The 24,146-nt window shown below is 30.9% G+C and overlaps 1 protein-coding gene across 1 annotated transcript in view; it reads right to left on the bottom strand.

Annotated features, from left to right (window-relative positions):
* Positions 1 to 7,717: 7,717 nt before the first annotated feature.
* The window catches only part of LOC139521511 (hexokinase-1-like), a 60,736-nt gene continuing 44,307 nt past the window's right edge, over positions 7,718 to 24,146 (bottom strand). The window contains exons 14-21 of the mRNA XM_071314987.1: positions 19,605 to 19,744; positions 17,815 to 18,030; positions 12,932 to 13,111; positions 12,413 to 12,525; positions 10,728 to 10,886; positions 10,287 to 10,426; positions 9,809 to 9,945; positions 7,718 to 9,176 (exon numbers count right to left, since the gene is read on the bottom strand). Coding sequence (XP_071171088.1) covers positions 9,072 to 9,176; positions 9,809 to 9,945; positions 10,287 to 10,426; positions 10,728 to 10,886; positions 12,413 to 12,525; positions 12,932 to 13,111; positions 17,815 to 18,030; positions 19,605 to 19,744 — 1,190 coding nt within the window. The 3' untranslated portion in view covers positions 7,718 to 9,071. The remainder of the gene's footprint in view (positions 9,177 to 9,808; positions 9,946 to 10,286; positions 10,427 to 10,727; positions 10,887 to 12,412; positions 12,526 to 12,931; positions 13,112 to 17,814; positions 18,031 to 19,604; positions 19,745 to 24,146) is intronic.

Raw genomic sequence — 24,146 nt, 5'->3', positions numbered from 1 at the left:
GGCATGAGGACCTTGCAAACTGAGAGGGACGAAAAATACAAGAGGGACAGTCAAACTCATAGAATGAAAAACAAACTGACAACGCCATGGCTGAATGAAAAGGACAAAAAGACAAACAATAGTACACATGACACGACATAGAAAACTAAAGAAAAAAGAAAAAAAAAATAAACCCCACCAAAAACTAGGGGTGATATCAGGTGCTCCGGAAGGGTAAGTAGATCCTGCTCCACATGTGGCACCCGTCGTGTTGATTATGAGATAACAATTTGGTAAATAGTCTAATTCGGTAGGTCACATTCATGACAGGGAAGGGGATTGTAGTTACGACGTAAGGAACATATCCGATATCATTTGTGACCGTAAAATTTACGAAGTGATGATTTCAACTTCACCTTTTGGAACTCTTGATTTAATAGCTTCCTTGTGAGCAACAACCCTTTATCAAGAAAATCATGATAGGAAATGCAAGCACGGGAATATCGTATCAATTGGGAGATATATACCCCGTATGCAGGTGCTGCTGAAATGTTGCTACTTAGAAATGGAAAGTTCACAATTGGAAAGCTGAAATCATCTCTTTTGTCGTAAAGTTTTGTTTTCAATCGACCCTCATTGTCAATTCCTAGATGTAAGTCAAGATATGAGGCCGACTTAACTGTATCTGTTGTATCCTTTATCTCTAGTTCAATGGGATAGATGCGTTCCACATAGTCACCAAATTTTGAATTATTTAGTGAAAGAACATCATCTATATAGCGGAAAGTAAAGTTAAAGGATATTGCTAACTTTTTATCTTTCTTCCTAAGAAGTTCCTATATGAAGCCAGCCTCATAATAATAAAGAAACAAGTCGACAAGAAGAGGGGCACAATTGGTTCCCATTGGAATGTCGATAGTGTGTTGAAAAACATGTCCTCCGAACGTAACAAATATGGTGTCAATCAAGCATCTTGATAATGTCAGTTTCAGAGAATTTTTTGTTTGAATCAGAGTTATCCAATACAAAGTAGGATTTATCCCTTCCTAAGACAAGATACTTGTATCTTCGTTGGCCATTCTTTTTTATGAAACAAAGCAATATATATACCAACTCTTTCAGTTTGTCTTTTAGTTTGGAATGTGGAATGTGCAAGGTACGCACATACCAAATATAGTTATCCTATTACTTAATAATAAGAGAGAATTTAACATTACAAAAAAAAAAAATTTCAAATAGTCACTGAACCATGAAAATGAGATCAAGGACATTGGACATGTGACTGACGGAAACTTCGTAACAAGAGGCATCCATATACAAAGTATGAAGCATCCAGGTATTCCACCTTCTAAAATATAATGCTTTTAAGAAGTTAGCTAACGCCGCTGCCGCCGCCGGATCACTAAAGTCGCAGGCTCGACAAAATCATAAAAGATACCCACTTATCAATTTGACCCCAGAGACACTAGACGTTTTTTTCGTAAATAAATCACGATTTACAAAACTTTTAATTGGTCGACAAACGAAACAAGATGTTCTTCAGCAGGACAAGATAACCTTAGCATATCTGGCATCCTTGATATGTCATAGTACATTGTATAGTATATATATATGTGGTATGATTGCCAATGAGACAACTATCCACAAAAGACCAAAATGACACAGACATAAACAACTGTAGGTCACCGTACGGCCTTCAACAATGAGCAAAGCCCATACCGCATAGTCAGCTATAATAGGCCCCGATATAAAGACAATGTAAAACAATTCAAACGAGAAAACTAAAACTATATGTCTTTCCATGCACTATAAAATGCTGTACCGTGAATAATGACTTTCCATTGCATATTAATGAAGAAAGTGAACTCTTCGAGTTATCTAATCTCATTCGGCGTAAAACAAAATATTGTCAATTCATTTCATTTGTTCAAAACTTCCATTGATCAATATGCTAGGAGATACCAAAACAATATTCAAACGAATACGTCGAATACAACTTGACTTACAATACCATAACATAAAACGAAAAACGACAAAATTTAAAGATTGAGCAATGCAAAGCCCATAAAAATCGCATGTGCTCAAGTTTGGTTAGCAGATCCTGCTCTACACACTGGCGGATTGATAATCGGGTCGTAGACACAGGCACTTGTCTCAGAATTTTTTTTGCTATATACCTAATATATATAACAGTTATATTAAAGGGGCACTGGCTGTCAAATTCATGGTCACAGATTTGTTTCAAATTCTCATATTTGATTTATAACAATGTAAAACATTTATCCAAACTACCAAAAGCCCAAAAGAAACAGTTTACAGAGCATGGGGTAGAGAATATGTAGGTTCGTTTCGTGTAAATTTTAGTCCAGACGCCATCTAATTAACTATCGATTTGACCTCAAATGACCATATAAGCGATGTAAACATAATAAAGATATGAATAGATTAAACCAACACGTGCAATTAGATTTTTATAGGTCTGTTTGATTTTATTTTATAGATTAAACATATATGTTTCTCATTGTTTTTAACCGTATAAGAATGATTTTATATGGATCGTATAAGTAATCAAATGGTTTACCGTAGTTTCACTTTCATTGTTGACATTCTTTTTCTTTAAAAATAACCAGTACACGTAAAATGCATGCGTTGTCAATCTCTAGCCAGGGGTTAAACTGAAGTTTACATGAATACGGATTTAATGAGGTCGACAGATTCACTTGCAAGTGAATTAGCAAATATCAATGTTTCTTCGCTTAATTTGATAAAATTGAACTATTTTGGCTGCTAAAAGCGAATTATTATTTCACTATTTCACTTTCATTATTGATTTAACAAAAAAAATCTTACTTTAAATTTTTTATATATCTAGTAGCTAGTACCCCTTTAAGGTATATATATAGATCTATATAGGAAAAAAAATCCTGAGACAAGTGCCTGTGAATCAGCCGTTGGGCTTATAATCAGAAAGACACAGCACCCAAGGCTCAATCCTAGGACCTCTATATTATTAAATATTTTTTATAAATGACATATTTTATTTTATTGAACATGGTACCCTGTATAATTATGCTGATGATAATACTCTGACGTAGGCTGACAACAATTTTGAAAATTTATTATGTACACTGAAAGAGAAAGAGCTGTTTTAATTGATTGGTTTAGATTTAATTGTATGCAGGCTAATCCTGATAAATTCCAAGCCATTGCAGTTGGAAATAAAACATTTGGAAAAAAGCCTGTTTTTAAAGAGGGACACTAGCTGTCAAATTCATGTTCACCGATTCTAATCAAATTCTCATATTTGGTTTAACAATGTAAAACATTTATCCAAACTGTTAAAAGTCTAGATAAAACAATAAAAAAAAAAAGCACAGGCATGAAAATACGTAGCTTCGTTTCGTGTGTATTTGAGTCTAGACGTCATCTAATTATTTATCGAGTTGACCTCTATAGTCATCCGATGACCTGTTGGCTGTAAGAACGATAACTCTGGTGCATCGAGACTATCGATGACCATATAAGCTATGTTAACATAAATATAGATATAAATAGATTAAGAAAACACATGCTGTTGAATTATTCTGGGTCTATTTATTTTCATATAATATTACAGATAAATAACTTTACACATACACGTCGTGTTATTCATCTGAAGCTAAGGGGTTAAATTAAAGTTCACATGAATACGGATTCAATGACGTCGAATTATTCACTTGCAAGTGAATAAGTCATAATCAATGTTTTTTTTGCTTATTTTGAAAAAAATTAAACCCTATTGGCTACTAAAAAGGAATAATTATTTCACTATTTGTATTTCATTACTGATTGAGCCAAAAATATAATATATTAGGTTTTTCATATATCTCGTAGCTAGTGCCCCTTTAATATACAGTCATCAAAAATATCCTATGATGAGATTGTCAAACTTTTAGATATTAGTATTGACTATCAACTAAATTTTAATCACCGCATTTAAAAATATTTTGTAGATTTTGATGAACAGGCCATTTTTGCAATTTCCATATTTCATTAAGCTCTTGCTGTACAGTTTTAGTATTATGTAATATACCAAAATCGACAAAGAAACATTTCAAGGGCAACAGTTCTGATAGTCATCGAATACTTCCAACTTGATGTGCTGATATTTTTTGTAATTTATACCAAAATCGACAAAGAAACATTTCAAGGGCAACAGTTCTGATAGTCATCGAATACTTCCAACTTGATGTGCTGATATTTTTTGTAATTTATGGCAGGTCATATTGTATTAACTGTCCATGGTCTGGCCAAACAAGCAGCAATTATTCCTCAGAACATGAATTTCAGGTGCAATAACTTTTGATTTAGCCAGTCACTTTATAATTTCAAGGCAATAGAGATTTTGTATAACTTGACAAGTCTGGGATTAATACACTAACTTAGTGCATACTATATTTGTATAATAGTCCCAGGACAAGTAAGGCAGCAACCATTTGATTTTCGGGGGGGGGGGGGGGGGGGGGGGGGGGGGGCTATGGATTTTTTTCTGGACAAACTTTTCTTTTCTCCTTCGGCGAAAGACAATCTATTTTTTTTGCGACAAGTCAAAAACATTTTTTTCTTTCAATTTTAGCATTATATATAGTGACAGCTGAGGGTGAAACAAACATTTTTTTTTCTCAGGGTCCAAAACAAATTTTTTTTTTCTCCGAAAACTGGAAACAAACTTTGTTTTCCAAAAAAATCCATAGCCCCCCCCCCCCCCCCCCCAGAAAATCAAATGGTTGCTGCCTAATATATCATTATAGACTTGCAAATTTTCTGTTTTAGGTTTTGAGGTATGAGCAAAAACTGCAGATCGAATTTTAGCATCAACAGCTCTGTTTGTTTTAGGTTTTATTATTCATTAGAACCCTCGGATACAATTTATTAACTGCTGATATAATTGTTCAATGGATATTCAAGGAAAACTGGAGTTCAAACTGATCAGTTGTCAAAAGGATAAAATACTCTCCAGTGTTCTATTTTTAGAAAAGGCTGTTTTTGTTTTGTTGTTGAAAGAAAAACTCAAGATATGAATTATATACTGTTAATACCAAAAGAGAATCACACAAAGAATGGATAAATCTCTAAAGTGTTTTCAGAGATGTTTTTTGTTTAAATGTATGACAACAAAGGACAATTGGCCGATTAATAGCTGGTGTAAACCTTCAGACCACTCACCAGTGGGCTCAGAGAACAATTGGCCAAGTAATAGCTGGTGTAAACCTTCAAACCACTCACCAGTGGGCTCAGAGAACAATTGGACAAGTAATAGCTAGTGTAAACCTTCATACCTTTCACCAGTGGGCTCAGAGGACTCAACAGCCAATTAATAGCTGGTGTAAACCTTCAGACCACTTACCAGTGGGCTCAGAGAACAATTGGTCGAGTAATTGCTAGTGTAAACCTTCAGACCACTCACCAGTGGGCTCAGAGAACAATTGGCCAAGTAACAGACTGGTGTAAACCTTCAGACCACTTTAAAACCAGTGGGCTCAGAGAACAATTGGCCAAGTAACAGACTGGTGTAAACCTTCAGACCACTCACCAGTGGGCTCAGAGAACTCAACAAAGTTTGATAAGTTATTGAAGACTGCAAATTGATCTCCAGAAATCATGTGCTTGTTTGAGTTTATTTTATTTTAAATCTCTAGGATGAACTGGCTTATGAACTTATATATATGAGTGTTATTGGTATTTTTTTTTCTGTTTTTGTTTGATGATCAATATAAAAAAGGCAGAGTGTTGATCTGTGGAGTTCGAAAATAGCTACTGTTAACAACATCAGCTGTAAATCTAGCTGTATCAAGTCAGGAATCTCATCTCTGGTTACTTCCCTTTTTATATATATTTTAGTGATATATACATAAGTTGTACATTATCTTATGTTATTTTTCTGTTTACGATTAGAATTGTAGGGAAAACTGCCTTATATACTTGCGATAGTGGCAGATCTTTGGTTTGGTTTGATTGAATGTGCCATTTCGTTGTGGCCAGTTTTTATTGGTGGAGGAAGCCAGAGTCCTGGGATAAAACCACCAACTTTAGATAGGAAAACTGACAATGCTAGTCGATTAAGATAGGAGTCGAATGCACCTACACCAGTGGGGTTCCCACTCACAACCTCAGTGTTGACTGGCTAGTGACTACAGTAGTAACTACTTAGATCACTCAGCCACTGAGGCCCCAGACAAATCTTTGAAAGTTTCTGTTAAATCCATTTACAATCTAAACAAGAGACAATTTGAAGCTTGACATTTGGTACAGAAAGACCACATGCTGCCCTCCTGACGTCCCTCTTATTGTTGTTAAGTTTTCTTGGGTTGCTGTCTTATTGAACTTAACTTCCATCACTTTCTATTCATACATTGGAAAACTACTTCACATACTGTTCACATACAATTTATAGTGGTTAATATACAATGGTTGTAATTTTACATATTTTTACTGGTATTAATGGCAGATTTTTGGTATTCTCTGTTAAAATTTTGTTTTCAATCAAAACTTACTTTCGATTGGTAAATTTAGGAACATTTGGAGCTTGGCATATGTTACCACTTTTTTTGTTTAAGACCCCTAGCAACCTCTAGATGTAGGTCTTGTGTAGCTATATTATTGGTTTGGTTTCAATCTCATTTAAACTCACCCCACCTTTTTATTTTTTCATTGATAAACAACTTCAAACACAGTTTTTTTCTTAATTTCATTCATGTAACAACTTATATTGGTTTATATACAATGGTTATAATAAGTTATATTTGCTGTATACAATTTGCATATTTCACTTCATTATTCCACCCAACTCAACAAATTCTACTTTTTAGTTTTTAACTGTAAATGTATTGTCACCTATTGTATTTTGATTGGTTGATTTCTGAGTCTGAGTACAATACTGTGGATTCATTATTATTCGTTGGATACCAATTTTCGTGGTTTTCGTGGGTAGAGGTAAACCATGAAATCAAATGTTCAACGTAGGACACATTTTCTATAGGCTTGAATGCAGACCCCATCAAAACCACGAAATTAAATATCCACAAACACAAAAGAGTTCATTCATCCACGAAAATTGGTACCCACTAAAAATAAATGAATCCACAGTAGTTATTTTCATAAATATTAGGTGAGAAATTTCATTTTCATCCAAAATATCAACAATTTCCTATACATGCAAGTTCTCCTACATGAATGTCCTCATAAAATGAAACTTTTTTCAGAACATGTTACAAATTATCTAAAAAGGTGTAATTTGCTGATTTGGAGGATTAATGTATTTACAGTATATACATATATGTTAACTTCAAACAAGCCTAGGCTAGGACTATATACAATATCTGGTGATGGTTTTCACAACCGATGCAGTAACAAGTTAAATTGGTGACTTAAACTGTGTGTGTTTTTCACGATTATAACATGAAAATGATCGTTAAATCCCATATAAACCGGAAGTCCGCAGAAAAGTTACATTATTCATTTTCAATTTCCATCAGTCCATGTAATGTTATGAAATTAAATGTTGGAATGCACACGACAGCAATATTTTCAGATGATATGGTAAGGATAAATTAGTTCTAATATAAAAAATATCCTTAATGTATGGTATTTTTATGTGCAAACAAGAAAAGCAATGGGGTAACCATAAGGATTTTTCAATAGTTTTGTAAAGTCCAGAAATAAAAAAAAGTCTAGTGGGTGTGATAATTTCGTGATACTATTTTATTTTTATGGGTCAAGAAGAGCTAGTAAATTGAGCTTACCAATGCATTTATTTGCAACAACTTCATTTCCTAGTATTAACTTGTACTTTATCTGTGGACAAACAGCAAGTGATTTCATTATGACCTGGTAGATGGAAATTGAACCGAGTATTCTAACTTTAATTATTACAGATTTTTGTAGAAGATCTCTTTCCAATCAGTTCACACACCCTTTTGATATAATGAACAAAAAACATTGCCAAAAGACAAAATATTTCATTCAAGTAATCCAGGAGTTGATTCTACTTAGTTCTTTTTTTTTGTTTTATTAAGGATCCAAATATCAGATTAAGATTATTTAATTCAGATAGGATTAAAGAGATAGTTTTCAATGTGATGAAATTTTAGCTGGAGTTATATCCCTTTGCCACTGTGATTGAGTGCGATTAAGGGATGGTAGTGATGTATTATAAGCAATTGTAGATTGTTCAGAAGACAACCTTTTCTAAGTTTAACAATCAGTATAACAATTTGTAATTGGTTAGTTTATGAAGGAATATGTGTACAATTGACCTAACAAATGGCAATAAGGGGGGGGGGGGGGGAAACTAGGACTCAAACTAAGTCAATTGAAAACTATCTATACAAATCCAATGAATAAAAATCCTTTCCTTTTAATATTTTCAGAAATCAAAAGTAAACACAGAATAGCCATAATAATTCCTCTAAAAGCAAAATAAGTGTTGTCCAATAAACATACATTTCTAAAACAATACTGAACAATTTTGAATGAAATACTGTTATTTTCCTAGAACTTTGGTTTAAAAGGCTTCACACAATATCAAACAATTCTCATACACCTTAAAAAAAGTCAACAACTCATTCTAGAAATTCTAGCTTTAACAAAACAATTTAACAATATTTGAGTATCTTGAACACAGTACATTCACACAATAGCATTATACAAGCTTTAAATGCATACATAACTTTTCATTCATCAAAACTGGATGTTTCATAATTTCACTCTCCTTTTCTCTCTCTCTCTATTATCCCCTCCTTACTGTGGTCACACTAAAGTAAAATTTCAATATCAATCCCAAACCTAATATTTAAGCTAATCCAGCAATTTAATTCTCTGCTTTAGTTAAAGGAACAAAAACAAAATACTAAAACTAGAATATATCCAGTTTTCCTATAAAAGTATGTCTTTTAGCAAAATTACAGGGATTGAAATATAAAAATTAATTTAACATGACCAATGTTTTTTTCATTCATAACACCTTGCTAACAAAAACAAACTTATGCACCATACAATCAACAGAAATGCTTTTTAATATCACATTGTCAAAATCATATTTGTGATGGACAGAATCAGCAATCCACTGAAATTTCTTTACTGTCTCGCAGTCGTGTGGCCACTGCTGCCACTAATGCAGCACCTTTACCACTACCATCATGAGATAATTGTAACTGGAACTGAAAATAAAATAAACTTTTAATTAAATGTATCCTGCTGCTGTGGATTTTAGCAATTGTGGAATACTGTAATTTTGTAAAATTTTGTGCAGTGTTTTTTTGTGATTTTGGAAAAAAAACACTCTTGTAAATGTTATATCACAGGGAATAGAGACATTAGAAAGTACAAAACAAATTGTAAACAGATTTTATCATAGTAAATGTGTAATTTACACTCTTCAAAAGTTATTGTACTTAGCCTATTCCTTTAATGTCTTAAAATCACAAAAGTAAGAGACTGAATGCTTTATCATCTAAATTAATAAAATCCCATTTCTTTTAGTAAATTGGACTTATGCTGGATCTTTTAAGTAAATGATGAAACAAGACCACAAAATAATTTTATTTTGACACAAATTTCTTCTATATCTATTTCGATTTCATCCTTGTCTATTGTATCTACTGTTCAAATTTTTTATGTTCCAGAAATTTATGAAATATTTTTTTAGACTTAACATTAAAGATCATTAAGAAAACTATAATTAATCACTTCAGTAATCATCATTTTGTTTTGAATTTTTGATGTTTCATTATTGGTTGTCATTATAAATAGATCCTGTTTGTACAAATAAAGCAGTAGCTATCAATATTACCTTCAATCCTGGTCTTACAAGTTCTTTCATTTTAAGACACATGAGATTATGGAATCGGGGATGAAATCTGTAAAGCGAGCCATCAACGGCAATTGTCATATTGGGTTTGTTGATCTTGTTGATCAAAGTTGCAAGACCTAGAAAAAGAATAGATCTATTATGTCATTGCTCTAAGTCCAACAATAGGTCTATATGTCTTCTTATAAATTTTCTTTAAAAAAACAAGAGTTATCTCTCTTTCATAAGAAAAAAATAATGACTGTATTAAACACTAAAATCTTGCTTTTAATGTCATCTATCATCTAAAACTAAGCAAATTATATGTGACTTGGTAATGAATACTTTCATTGCATTGTTTGTCTTCAGTAGATTGCCATTGTCAACTTGAGTTGTGCTTTAAATAGCAGAGTGCTTTATTGATTTTTTTTTTTTTACTTTTTTGAAAACATGTCATTATAAATTAACTTATAATACGTACCAGCTGCTGACAGGAAGGCAGCCCTTGCAGAGATCAAGGTACACACATATTTTACAATTTTACAATCTTCTGAACTGTATCCTTCTAATCCTAACTCATCTAATGCTTGTTTAGTATTACGGAAGAATTCATCATGATCACTGAAAAAATAAAAACAATTTTAGTAAATCTGAGGTAATGAATTCATTTAAAATTAGAGGAAGAATTTGAATAAGTTATTTGTCACTTGATTTCCAACTCCTGCATTGTTGTACTGTGCATTTTTATTTGTTTTCTAAATAAAATATTGTTTAAACTATATTTCAGCTGTTGTAAAATCCAACATGAATTATCTCCCCTTTAACACTTTTTCTGTTTTGCTTTATTTCATAATTTTAGTGTGTACTTTGTGTCAGTGTGTTCTTTAAGAGTCAAGATAAAGATTAAATGAATATTATTTACCTCTCTATTTCTGACACATATTTTGTGTAAAACCGTCCTCGTACAAACAATTCACATTCCCGATCCACACCACTGAATAATAAACCTTCCATTGTCAACCTTTCTAACACCAGACGTACAATCTCTCCCATGTACATCCCAGAGATCATTTTTTCCAATCTATAATGTTAATTGTTAATTGTAGAGTCAATAAAAGGATATAATACTGTAAGATCAGAGACTTTTCAGATGCATTTATTACTACATATGTACAATGGACAAAATTGTGAGAATAAGTTATTCTAATTTCGGGAAATGGTGTAAACAAACAAAGCAATCAAAATTTTAAAATTGAGCTTTTAATTTTTGTGAAACCTATCAATTTACATAAAAAGAAAAAAAGAAGTTTCTTTTTCATAAACTTTTAATATTGGGAGTCTGAATCAAAATAAATATTTATGGACCGATTTATTTCAATAAGAAAGAAGATGTCTACAAATTAAGAATGACATAGCACAAAGAATATATTAATTTGACAAAGGCACAAAGTGAATAGAAGCAATAATACAGGCCATCTGTATCTTCACAAGAAACCTTAAACTAAGGTCATAACCCCTACAATTTTCCAAAAATCAGCTTATCATAATGCAAAAGTAAACAATCATAAAAACTTTGAGAATCAAATTATGATTTGAGTTTTCAGCCTGGTAACCTATTTATAACTGCATTCATTTACAGTCTAAAATTTTATTGAATAATTTATATCAAATTTCATTTTCGTCCTCTGTAAAAGGGATTTATATCAGATTTCATTTTTTGTCCTCTGTGAAGGGCTAACCATCATGATTATTTCTTCTTAGTGACACAATTACATGAACACATGACTACATGAAGTATCATATTCATGACATGATTATATTTAAGTTCAAGAAGTTGAAATTGGCAGTTTAAAAGAAACAGCACAATACCTGGAGACCTACAGACATTATTTTCTCTTTAAAAACTTTTGTTCTGATGTTGATACTGTCTTTTGAAAAATTGTTAATCAACATCTCATTCAATATATATAAATAAAGAAATGTCAAAAATCAAGAGAGAAAAAATCTGTCTTAAATAAATTCTCTACTTTGTAAAATTAAATTAGATGTAACTCTTGAACTAGAAAAGATGAGTACCAGTAACTTGTAATCTAACAAAAAATAAAACTAAAATTACGGTACATAATAGTGCATTGAAAACTTATGACACTATTTTATAAACAAACAACACATACTTAAGAAATAACATCCATAAGAGAAAAGTACAATGAAAGAGTTTGAAAAGTCAAAAATAATGTATTTGAAGGTATCATATCCAAAAAGGCTTAAACCGGGAAAAAAACTGCTTTTAAGGTCCCCTTTCCAGAAGGTATACATTAGGGGCTCAGGCAAAATCTAATTTTCTGTGAAATAACTGAAAAATGCAGAGAGTTTTCTTAAATGTTTTATAAGAGTGAGTTCACCAGAATCTATTTTGATCTGGTTCATTTTCTAACTTTCCAACTTACATTTGTTTTCCAGGGTTTATAGAAAATGTATCCAACTTACATTTGTTTTCCAGGGTTTATAGAAAACGTATCCAACTTACATTTGTTTTCCAGGGTTTATAGAAAACGTATCCAACTTACATTTGTTTTCCAGGGTTTATAGAAAACGTATCCAACTTACATTTGTTTTCCAGGGTTTATAGAAAACGTATCCAATTCTCTATCATACTCTGTTCGTATAAAATCCAAGCAGCCATTGTCACCAAATGCTCCCCATTCAGTGTTAACTATCACCTGCAGAAGTTTATAAAAATTCACTTAATACCAGTATTTTGTAAAGAAATAGTCATTGTTTCTCATTGAACACCTTATAAAGTAATAAAGTAAAAATTCTCATCCAATATATTAGACAAACATTTATTTCTCTTCAATTTTTTTCTATTTAACATGCAATTGTTGGATTTAGATTAAAAAGAAACAAAGTTTCTTTTACCTAATTTGAATAGATTCAGAGAATACTTAAGTATAAGATTCATGAAAGTATGAATATAAATTTATATATTCAATTCAAATGAAAATTTCTTCTTTAAACTGACAGTTTTGAAAAATATGTAGCAATTTATTAAATAAAAAGACATCTTAATTTACCACAAAAAATTGATGCTTATTTTGACATCTCCTCATATAAATATATATCTACCTGTTTTGGATTCCTGATTTCACCATCCCATAATCCAACATGTTCTAAATTTTCCATGTAACATGCATTACAACCAGTTCCTAAGATTAAGCCTATTTCACAGTTTCTATCACTGTGAGCGGTTGACATCAGTGTACCGACGGCATCATTTATAATAGCAACCACTTCAACATCAATATTCTGAAATAAAATACAAACATGTTTAAATAATGAACTATGTTTCTACATAATCATTATAATATCTCTAAAATATCTTTTTTTTTTGTTTCCCTTTACTTGACATATTGTAGGTACTTGGTTTTTTTAGGAGGGGTTCTCCTGAACAGCTTTAGTGGAGCCTCCATGGGCACATGGCTTATGCATCCCCCTTGTGAAAAGATGTTTTTGACTCAAAGGTTAGTGGTTCTCTCCAGGTACTCCTCGTTTCTCTGTCAATAACAAAAGGCCTCTTCAATAAAGCCATTAGGACTAAAAGTTATATAACAGAGAACCAGCCACCAAGGTCCATAAACTGTTAGATGATAGAATGTTTAAAGGTTAATTTGTTTTGGTGAATTTTGATGAGAAAAAAAAGTTTGAAATAAATATGGCTAGTATCTGATATAATCCTATTGCAATATATGCAAATAAACCATTTCTGAAACTACAAAATTAGAATTGACCAGAGTGTGAAATGCCTACTGAAAAACTAATATGTTGAACAAATTATCTCTTCTGTTATAAACTAAATATATATATATACAAAGGTTAACACTACACATATATATATAATGAAAACTTGTACAGTTTTTGACATTTATGACACAAGTTATTTTTCATTAAGACTTACTAAGGGCCTTCAAAATAATATGTTAGGTTATGGGACACAATCAAATGTGCCACATTTTCTTTAAGAATAATTCACAATAATAAATGTACAGATGATATTAGGAAAACAAAATAGAGTAAGTCTGTCAATGGGGAGAAGTAGACTTTCCCTTTTCATCTTTAAAATAAGGAATAAAATGTTTCATTTTAAATGTTTGTACTAAGGCAACTCTAAAAATAAAGTTAAAAAAGTTTAATGTGTTTCTTTGATATTGCTAAATATGACTTTTAAAACATTACTTATTTGTATAGACAGATCCAAGATAAACCTTTGAAGTATTTTTCTAAAGAATTGTTGAAAATTTAAAGAAAAACAACATTAGAGGCCTAGGTTACTTGTATAAATTTCAAACGCTTCAATAATTATAAAAAATAAATAAATGCATTTGCAAGCAGATCACTTTTGATCCCAGAAACATTTATTGCATGTCTTTGTTTAAGAATGTTGACAGATTGCAAAATGTCTATGGTCTAAAATAGCATAGATTTGTGTTTCTAGGTTAATTACAAACATGTGCACTGACATAATAAGTAAAAGTTATGCAACAAACAGCCATAAAACACTGTTGTGTAACAGAATTTTTATCTATGCAGTTTTATTATATTTCTGAAAATTTTATTCATGATCTGATATTACTATTTCCATAATTTAAAGTTTATCTATAAAATCTTGGGCAAATATGACCTTGTCAACATAAAAGTGCATTTATGCTAATTTCAATTTTATGATGAGTCTGTATTTAATACCTAGGACTAGTTTACAAATTTTATGATATGGAATTGTATTCATTTGAAAACCTATTTTTTTGTTATATTAATCTTCTTTAAACTTTTACATATTTTGTCAACTCTGAGACCTGAGGCAAGCAATTTTTGAAGAAGGGTTTGATATATATAGGTAAAAATCATAATAAGCTATAGTCTATTGTCTCAATTTTATAATTGCTTTTAAAATAACTCTATTATAGCTCTCTTAGATATTGCAGTATTCTTAAAATGTAAATTTATTCTAAAATAAACATTTTTATTTCTATTTTCATTTTATGTCTTAATCACTGATATATATGTAAATCAATAATAAACTTAATTTTGAGAGTTGTCTCATTGACACTCATACCAATTCTTCTTATATCTAGGAACAGAAAACAAGGAATTTGTTATGATTATTGCCAATCAGACAACTATCTACAGGAGACCAAATAATGAGGAAACAAACAACTATTGGTTACTATACAACCATCAACAATGAGCAAAGCCCATACTGCATAGTCAGCTATAACAGGTCCCCACAATTCAAAAGGGAAAAAAAGACAGCATAAAAGCATGATTTAAGCAAAAAAAAAAAAAAAAAAAAAAAAAAAAAAAGAAATAAACATATACAATGTACCACTGAATTACAGACTCCTAATTAAAGACAGGCACGTGAAGCATGTGATTGGGTGAAACATGTTTGTTAGAGGCTAGTTTTGTCAGAACAGACAAAAATTCCTGAAAATATTTAGAACAGCTGAACTTTGTAAGGTCCTAACTATAAATACATCATTTATATACCAGAGTTCATTATTATAATCATGTAGATAGAAATCATACAAGTTAATCTTTTCCGTATTGATTTCAATATTCATTTTAACTAACAAAACCCAAGCTGTTGTATAATCATTGTTATGAATACGAAATATAAAATATGACAAAAGTTATTGACTTGATGTTTACCAAAACATGATCTGCCTCCTCAAACTAAATGTTCTATTAGCTTTTTTTTTTTAATTTTCTCCTTAAGCAATAACAACATACAACAGAAGAAGACGAAAAAATGTCATTAATGGCAAGACAGCATCATAGCAAAAGAGAGTTTAATCGCCGGTCTCTTTATACGACAATTAAAAACCAACGCATATAAGAACTAAGAGTTCATAAAAGTTTTCGCCATAAGGTATTTTATGGTATAATTGCATCAATGACGTCATTTTTTTCCAGATAAGAACGCAAAATGGAGTTTAAATCTAGACAAATAAAGAGATGTTGCATTTATATTCTGTATATAGCAAAGTGTTGCTATTAATGTATTTTTCCATACAAACAAACATCTTAATGTTTAGTACTATTACAGAAAATCACAATGATTGCAAATGTTGCCAAGGATACAAACACTTGATGTTTGTTTGTCCATTAGAAGACAATTGCTAGTGCGTCTGCTAGTGATATCAATTGTAAATGATACAAACACTTACGCATTGTTTTGTATGATAGCCTTGAAAGGGCTTTGTACAAAATGTACTTCTATAAAATAGACAATGCAATCACATAGGAACTTATTTTTACACTTAACCAGTTGGTAGAGGCAGCCAGAGTGACATGAGAGAATCACCAACCTTCATCGGGAAATTATGCAATTTTTATGTCACTTAAGATGTGAGTAGAACACATTCCACATACAAAGTTTGAAACGGACCACCACAGTTCTAACAGGCTAATGATACAGTAGTTAAACACTTAGAAGACTTAGACACCATGGTCCGTGCTGTAAGTGAACGACAAGGACCAGCATATGCTGTCAAGTCAATTGTGTAAATGACTGTAGCACTTAGCAATACAAACTTACGTAAACACTTATATTCTGTCTATTACGCTAATACAATGCCAAAAAAGTCCTTTAAATGTAGGTCTCATAAAAATAAGCACAGATTGCATCACAAGATTTTTAGCAATCATCCATCAATCAATTACAAAAATGTCTCTTAAAATTAAGTCTTTTTGCAGATGTTTGACTTGGATGTATATTTTGTTGGAGGAATTGGCCTTGTGCGTTCTACTGTACAGTCCAGTACTTTTCATTATTTGATATTTTCCATATAAGAATAGGCTTTTAAATCTTTGCAGGACCCAAATATTTTATCTTCTAATTCGTCCATAACAGTACACATACACATATCTTTTTGACACATTTATCATATAACACATATGTATGCCATCTGATAACCTTGCACATATCATGCATTGGGAGTTGTTCTACCAAAACCTGAGCAGGGTCAGCATGATGTTTGAATAAATAGTATTTTAACATTTAATTTGACGAAATCAATCCAAGCTTTCTTGGTATAAATACAGATCTGCCTGACTGCCCAAAGGAAAATCTCAAAAAATATGCAATACAAATATGCACTTGTTTATTCGTCTTTACTTTAATAGATGTAGGTCAATTTGTTTATCTTATATTTTTGTTTTTGTGTAATTTGAAGTATAGTTTAAGTGAGGTTACTTAATGACCCTGCATGTAGAACAAATATTATTCACTGGGTAAAAAAAATATATTTTTTAGTATGCAAACATGCCGTTCATGAAGTTTATTAACCTCATACTGTATGTCTTTAAAAGTTCAGGTGAAAAGATTACAATCATGATTTGTTTTGATATAGTCCATACACATTTATCAGAAATTTACGTATAAGGATAGTTTACAAAGGACTTTAATTGTTTACTTTACAATTTAATGGCTTCCTATTCACAAGCCATGAGCTTAGAATTTTTTCCGATTTGAAAAAAAAATTATGCTTAGCATCCTAATTCTAAATTTCCATGGTCAATATTTTCTAATTTTATTTTTTAGTTTATTAGGGGGGTTATTTTAAAGCTTCTTTAAATACTGAAATAAAATACTTTAGGTAAATAATATCTGGACATGAGTCTACACAATAAAATTGAGAATTTTATATATAAAATATCTAAAGAAATGTAATGGTAAAAAGTAAAATATTTTCATTTCTTCTTTATATTACATGTACAAGGTTTGCAATTCAGAATTTGTTCAAAACTGTAATTGTCATAAAATAACTAAAATGAAATTTGCTGTCAGACACTGGGTCCCCACTTGATATTACCAATTTTGTGTTTCTCTTAAACAGCATGATGAGATTATTTGTCAAATAATTTACTGGGATCCCATCTTTTTGTAAAGAATGTCTTTAGAATATTTGTTCTAAAACAACATTGCAATGAGGTTAAGCAGTCATCCTTACCCCTTTTCGTTTTAAAGCTTCATGTAACAAGATACACAGGTCCTCTCCCACTACACCCTCACATCTGAATCCTTTTGTCCACTTGGACAGTCTCGCTGTAGCTAGTCCTTCTTGTTTACATGGGAATGAAAACGTAAAACCTAACGGTAACTTCTCTCCCATAATGTCATGTGTATTGACAAATTTACAGATACAGTCTGCTATATGGTCAAATAACTGCAATATAAATTATATATATGTAAATTAAATATTGCAATTTGAAGTATGAATTACTCTTACAGCTGAAAAAAGACACAACAGCTTTAATTCTCATCTTTGTCAGTATTATAGTTAGATAGAAGGGCAGAGGACACATTAACATAGTTTCTTGTCTAAAAAATAATACATTTCTATCTGAATATGCATGTAATATTTGCCGCTGGACATTATGCAGCCATAAATCTATCAATCACCTCATATGGTATGCTATATCTGTTGAAAAGAAAATATTGGGACTTTTTCATAGCCTGCTTTGCTACTATTAAATTGAAGCATTTACATTCATATCTGAAATTCCAAGGTGAAAATGCAAGAGTTGTTTAAATGTGCATTTTATCTTCTGGAAATGTCCTAAAACTGGATAATAACCCACATATTCTTTACTAGTAATTAACTTTAAATCTCTTTACTCAAACTGAATATAAATTAAATGGCCCATTGGATTAAACTTATCATATTTCTTACTGTTGAATAAAAAAAACTTTAAGCTGGCATGTCAAAAGGACACTAGCACAACTTTCTTAAAATACTGTGGTACTTGCATTTCTACAACAAGTATATTTAAACAGAGGGAAATTTAGTTGATCTTTGATGCTGTGTCTAGGTGCAATTTAAATTTGTAATAGCTTGTATTGATTACTTGGTTCAATCTTAACAATCCTTCTCATTAGCATAAAAGCCAATACATTATGTCAGTGCATTAGTACTTGTTCCAAAGTATAATTATCTATTGTTTTGGATTTTAAATGGCCTACATAACTAGTCTTATATCTATTGCCATGAATAATGTAAGGCGTCAGTACTTGCATGAGTAATTGCATACCAGTAGTACATTTTGATAAATTAAGTTAAAAGAAGGTTTTATCCAAATCTTGGAATACATGTAACTTCTTTTTTTTTAGTTCTAAGCCTTACTTATAAAAGTATATGATATTCAAAACAAAATTGAAGTCTTTTCCAAGAATGACAATTTTTAAATTAAAACAAGAATGTGTACACAGTACACAGATGCCCCACTCCCACTATCATTTTCTATGTTCAGTGGACCGTGAAATGGAAGTCAAAAATCTAATTTGGCATTGAAATTAGAAAGATTATATCATAGGGAACATGTGAACTAAGTTTCAACTAACGAACAAATGAAACGGACGAACAAATGGATGCACAGACCAAAAAACATAATGCCCCTCTAATATCTTAGTGGGGCATAAAAATAGTTTTTGTTAAAACTATCACTGCGGATACTTTATCTTTAGATAAATATGTGCATGTCGACAACTCATAGCCATACATGGATAACCATTGGTTCATAATGATGGAACCAACCCTTCGCCTTGCATTTTTCACAAAATAAGGTCAAATTGCACAGGCATGCTTGACCTAGGAGAAGCTACTGTCTGGAAGTAACCTAACTGCACCAATTGTCTTGTAATAGACTTAGGGCATTTGTCTGATGCAATACCAAATGTATTAACCTGATTATAATATATTTGACACTTGAAATTTTGTGACATATCTAAAATGATATTTACCTGTGTTCCAGTTCCTAACATGATTCTCTGAGGTATCAAATAGGTTTTACTTTGGATGTCTACATCTTTACCATTCAATTCTACCATCAATACACGGAAATTTGTACCACCTAAATCAAGGGCTAAATATTTTCCTTTTTCTAAAAAAAAAAAAAAAATAGACAATTTTAGATCATTATTTTTTCCCCAGAACTATAATTTCATCTTTGTTTTGAGCTATCATTCTTTAAAATATATTTCAAGGCATTGTCTGACAATCCTATTCAAAATCTTAAAAAAAGGGATACCAATTTTTTTCTCAACCACTTCTAACCAATTCTAGCCCATCATTATTTTTAACCTGTTTTTTATGCAGTTTAGGAGACTCAATCTTTAGTCTTCTGGGTAGTGAGTTTGGTGGACTTAAGTTGTTAGTATTTTCATTTGCAATTGATTTTGACAATGCCATGATATATGTCCTTTCTTTCAGCCAGTAAGCAATTAAAGTATCTTTGATTATATTTAAAGAGCAGGTGAAATGATTTAATACAGAGAAACTCAATCTACAAATCCTAAATATTGATGTTCAGAACATTTCAATTTCAAAAGTATTTAAAAAGACTGAAATATTGTTTTGTTCTCAACTCAGTTTGTATTTCTACACCTGGTGACAAGCAATTAAGTTTTAGTTTCATAAAAGATATTACATCAAAATTAATTATTACATAGATATTTTATGCCATATAAGTTTGGTTTTCAAATGAAAGCAATTAAAACCCAACATGAAGAATTGTTATTATCCAAAAACTGGTTCTATAATACAAAGTAATATTTTATGAACAATGCAAATGTCATATCAATAATCATTTATAAACCTGCAGATTACATCTATTTCTTCATACATGTGAACATGTGAGCATATGTGTTCTGCTCTATGGTCGGGTTGTTGTCTCTTTGACACATTCCTGGGCATTTACATTCTTAATTTTCTTATCAAGGAGTACAACTAACTTGATAAAAAATAACATTTATTAATAAATTGAAAAGAATGGTTAAATATCAGGGTCAAGTTTTAATCTTTTGATCCAATTGAAGTAGTTAGAGTACCTTTTTTACAACTTAAGTTTGACCTAGCTGATGGCCAAGCTATTTCTTACAAAATACTACAGTATTACTAAATACAAACACATGTTTGACATACTTGACCTACACCTTCATATTGACCATTAACCTATATGACTGACCACTAGCAATACATAAATGTATGTGTCTTAACTCATATCTCAACAAAATGAAATACATATTATGACAATTCACTTCAACAAACTGACCTCAACTGTGGACCATGAAAAACATGCATATATAGTTTTAATACTGGGTATAGGTATGATGAAAAAATGTTACAATTACTGATTACTGGAAAACTTAGGGATATAAAAAAGGAGAGGTTTATGCAATCTTAACAATAAATTTTATCAAGTACTATGACCTTTAAATGTTCTGTTGTCATGACCTTTAAATGTTCTGTTGTCATGACCTTTAAATGTTCTGTTGTCATGACCTTGACTGTGGTTACTGACCGACTGTCTTTTAATAGGACAAATACATATTGCTGATAACATCTGAATTGTAAATTGATTGCTCCATAAAATTTATAAAAGGATCAGATTTTTTTTAAACCTTAAAATAAAGAAATTTAAAATCAAACGAGCATTTTGCCTCACAAACAAGTGGAATAACTTTAAAATAATTCTAAGTGTCATAATTATACCGATTATCATCATGATTATTGGAGTTGATTGTGGTGATCAACGTTAGGCTTTCTCAACAATTTAACAAAATAAAAAGATAATATCCATACAGTCCATTTGTTTAACTTAATGTGCAGTGGAAAGTTTTTATTGATTTGGCTTCAAATCTATACACATGAATTTCAGATGACAATAGATTTCAATTAATTCATAATGTGTACATTTGAATTTGATGAGGGTAATATGTTTAGGCGTTTTATATTTTTTAAAAGTTCATTTTCTTGGTGTATATCTTTCTTAACTTTGACCTAAATTCAGTTCCTCGTCTGTCTATGTTATCTTTAACTTTTAACACGGGTGCATAAAATTAAAAGTTTTTTCATGTTTTGACAAAAAGGTTTCATTCACTAAATCTGGCCTTGCTTTACAAACTCTATCTTGCAGATAAAAAGAAAAGGTAAAATGTTCAACCCATAAAATGTCTATCCAATATGTCGCTCAATAAAATATAATGTTGACAAAACACTTATTTAACAATACCGTATTTGTTCTACACTGCACAAGTGAAATGTATATTGACAGCAAATAAATGGTTCTCTTTATTTAAGTTTCTCCTTCTTAACAACCAAAAAAAAAAATGCTTACATGCATTTAATGCAGCAAACTTATCTCAATTCTACCAAACCTACAACCTTATCTGTCTAATTTATAAAACTAAACTTTCAAAATAGTAAGAGACCTAACGTGACGGTACCCAAATTGCACCTATTTTGACAGTTTTTTCATCTACGTTTTTTTATGATAAAGAAAAAAATGTTCATTCTGTGTTTATTTTGTAGCCGTATCCTTCTTTATTATAAAGGTACACCAATTTGATTTTTATTCCATATGGAATCATAGAAAAATTGGTCTAAACTGACCTCCAAACCATCAATGATTCTGAAATGAGGAGTACCCAAATTGCATCCAATGCTTAAATTCACATCGTCAAAAGTCTCATAACAGAGCTTTTGTTTAATTTCTTCAAACATTTTGAACAATTTGATATTAGTCCATGCTTACACTTCATTTTTTTTTAAATGGATACTTTTAACATATTGTATTTGCTCATTTTAAAAAGATGACGTTTTGATGACGTCGCATGGTGACGTTTCAGTACATTTTGCTTTTTCAGTAAACACTTCATCTGTTGATAAATACTGTGAACGTTTTGTGCATATCTAAATAGTTTTACCTATGTTGAAAGATGTGCTTAGTATCAAATCATAAAAATACAAATTGTTTAGTCACTAGGAAATCTTTCGCTGCTAGTTTTGCTAAATAGGTGCAATTTGGGTACCGTTACATTACATAGTATTTACTTCTGCAGTGATAAATTTCTCACTTGTCCTCATCAACTACAAAGTTTCTTGAAATTCTGTTGTGTGCTTTCGGAGGAGTTATTCTGACAAACTGTTGCAGTAGTATATCTAAGCCAAAATTCTAAGTTCTAAGGGGCATAACTCATAGGTAGTTTCAGAAGAGTTCCAATGACAAACTGTTGCTTCAGTATATTTAAGGCCAGCCATTTTTTTCACACAAATCTTACGACTAAAATTGATCGTTAGTAATAATGAAATGTATATAACTCAGAATTATTTTTACTCTAAAGAATTTTTATGAAAAAATCTGCAAAATTTGATGATCAAAGAGACACGACTCCTCAAACAACAATAGCATAATAGTTTTTGTTGATGCATAGTATGTGCTAATATCTTCAAAGATTCATGTTGTGTGATTTACAGAAGTTGGGAAGACAAGAAAAGGACTGTCAGACAGTTGACCAGGTATACAAAAATTATATCCTATGCATGGGGTATAATAAGGGCAACAACTCTGACAGGAGCATTTGATATTGCCCTCTTTAGCTGTATTTCATTTATAATTTACTAATACATTTATATTCTATTTTCAGCTAATCACATATAATAGTTCATACAAACATGATGAAAATATTTAAATATTCTAAATGCCCAGGAACCTTGTTTTTGAGTTGTTATGGTCAATGAAAATGTCTTAATATTTCAAAGTTAAATTGGTAAAGGACTATTTCATAAAATCATTCAAAACCAGTGGAAGAGGATTATCAAATGCAAATATAATGTTTTTCCTCTGAATTAAGATGTCATTTCAACCAGGAAGTTAATTAATGTAAATAAACTGTAGTAAAATATAGAAATTTAAAAAAATAAGTATCACAAATTAATAGGTTAATTAACTTATATTCATATATATAATAAACATTGCATACACAGACAATAGTGGTACACATGTATTATATAACAGACAGTTTTTAAAAACAGTTTATTTATGTGATATGCATAACTGACTAATTAAAATAAGTTTGAGATCCCTTGAAATACAAGTCTCTGTATAACATTTTCTTGACAAGGATATACATGTATAACATGTTAAAGTATGTATATCTGTCTGAGGAGGCCAGACAAAAATACATGTATGTTAAGGGTTTTCTTATTGTTGTTTATGGGAGCTTGTTCTTCTTTTAACCTTGAGTAGTTGATGTGCCCTTATAATGTTACAATTTAAAGCTCATATTAGAAATTTGGGGTCTACAGACATTTTTAGAAATAAAACAATTATGATTGGTAGGGAAATACTATAAACATGTATCTCATTTTGGATTGATTATTAAACCTCATTTGGTCTCATGTTTTAATCACAAGATAAATTTGCATAGATTCAATACCAAAGTAACTTTAAATAACATGTGATATATGATATAATTTGACTGTGTTAAACACTTCTTTACATA

Source organism: Mytilus edulis, chromosome 4 (genome assembly GCF_963676685.1).
Source record: "Mytilus edulis chromosome 4, xbMytEdul2.2, whole genome shotgun sequence".
Classification (NCBI taxonomy): domain Eukaryota; kingdom Metazoa; phylum Mollusca; class Bivalvia; order Mytilida; family Mytilidae; genus Mytilus; species Mytilus edulis.
This window is presented reverse-complemented; position numbering and strand designations above follow the sequence as displayed.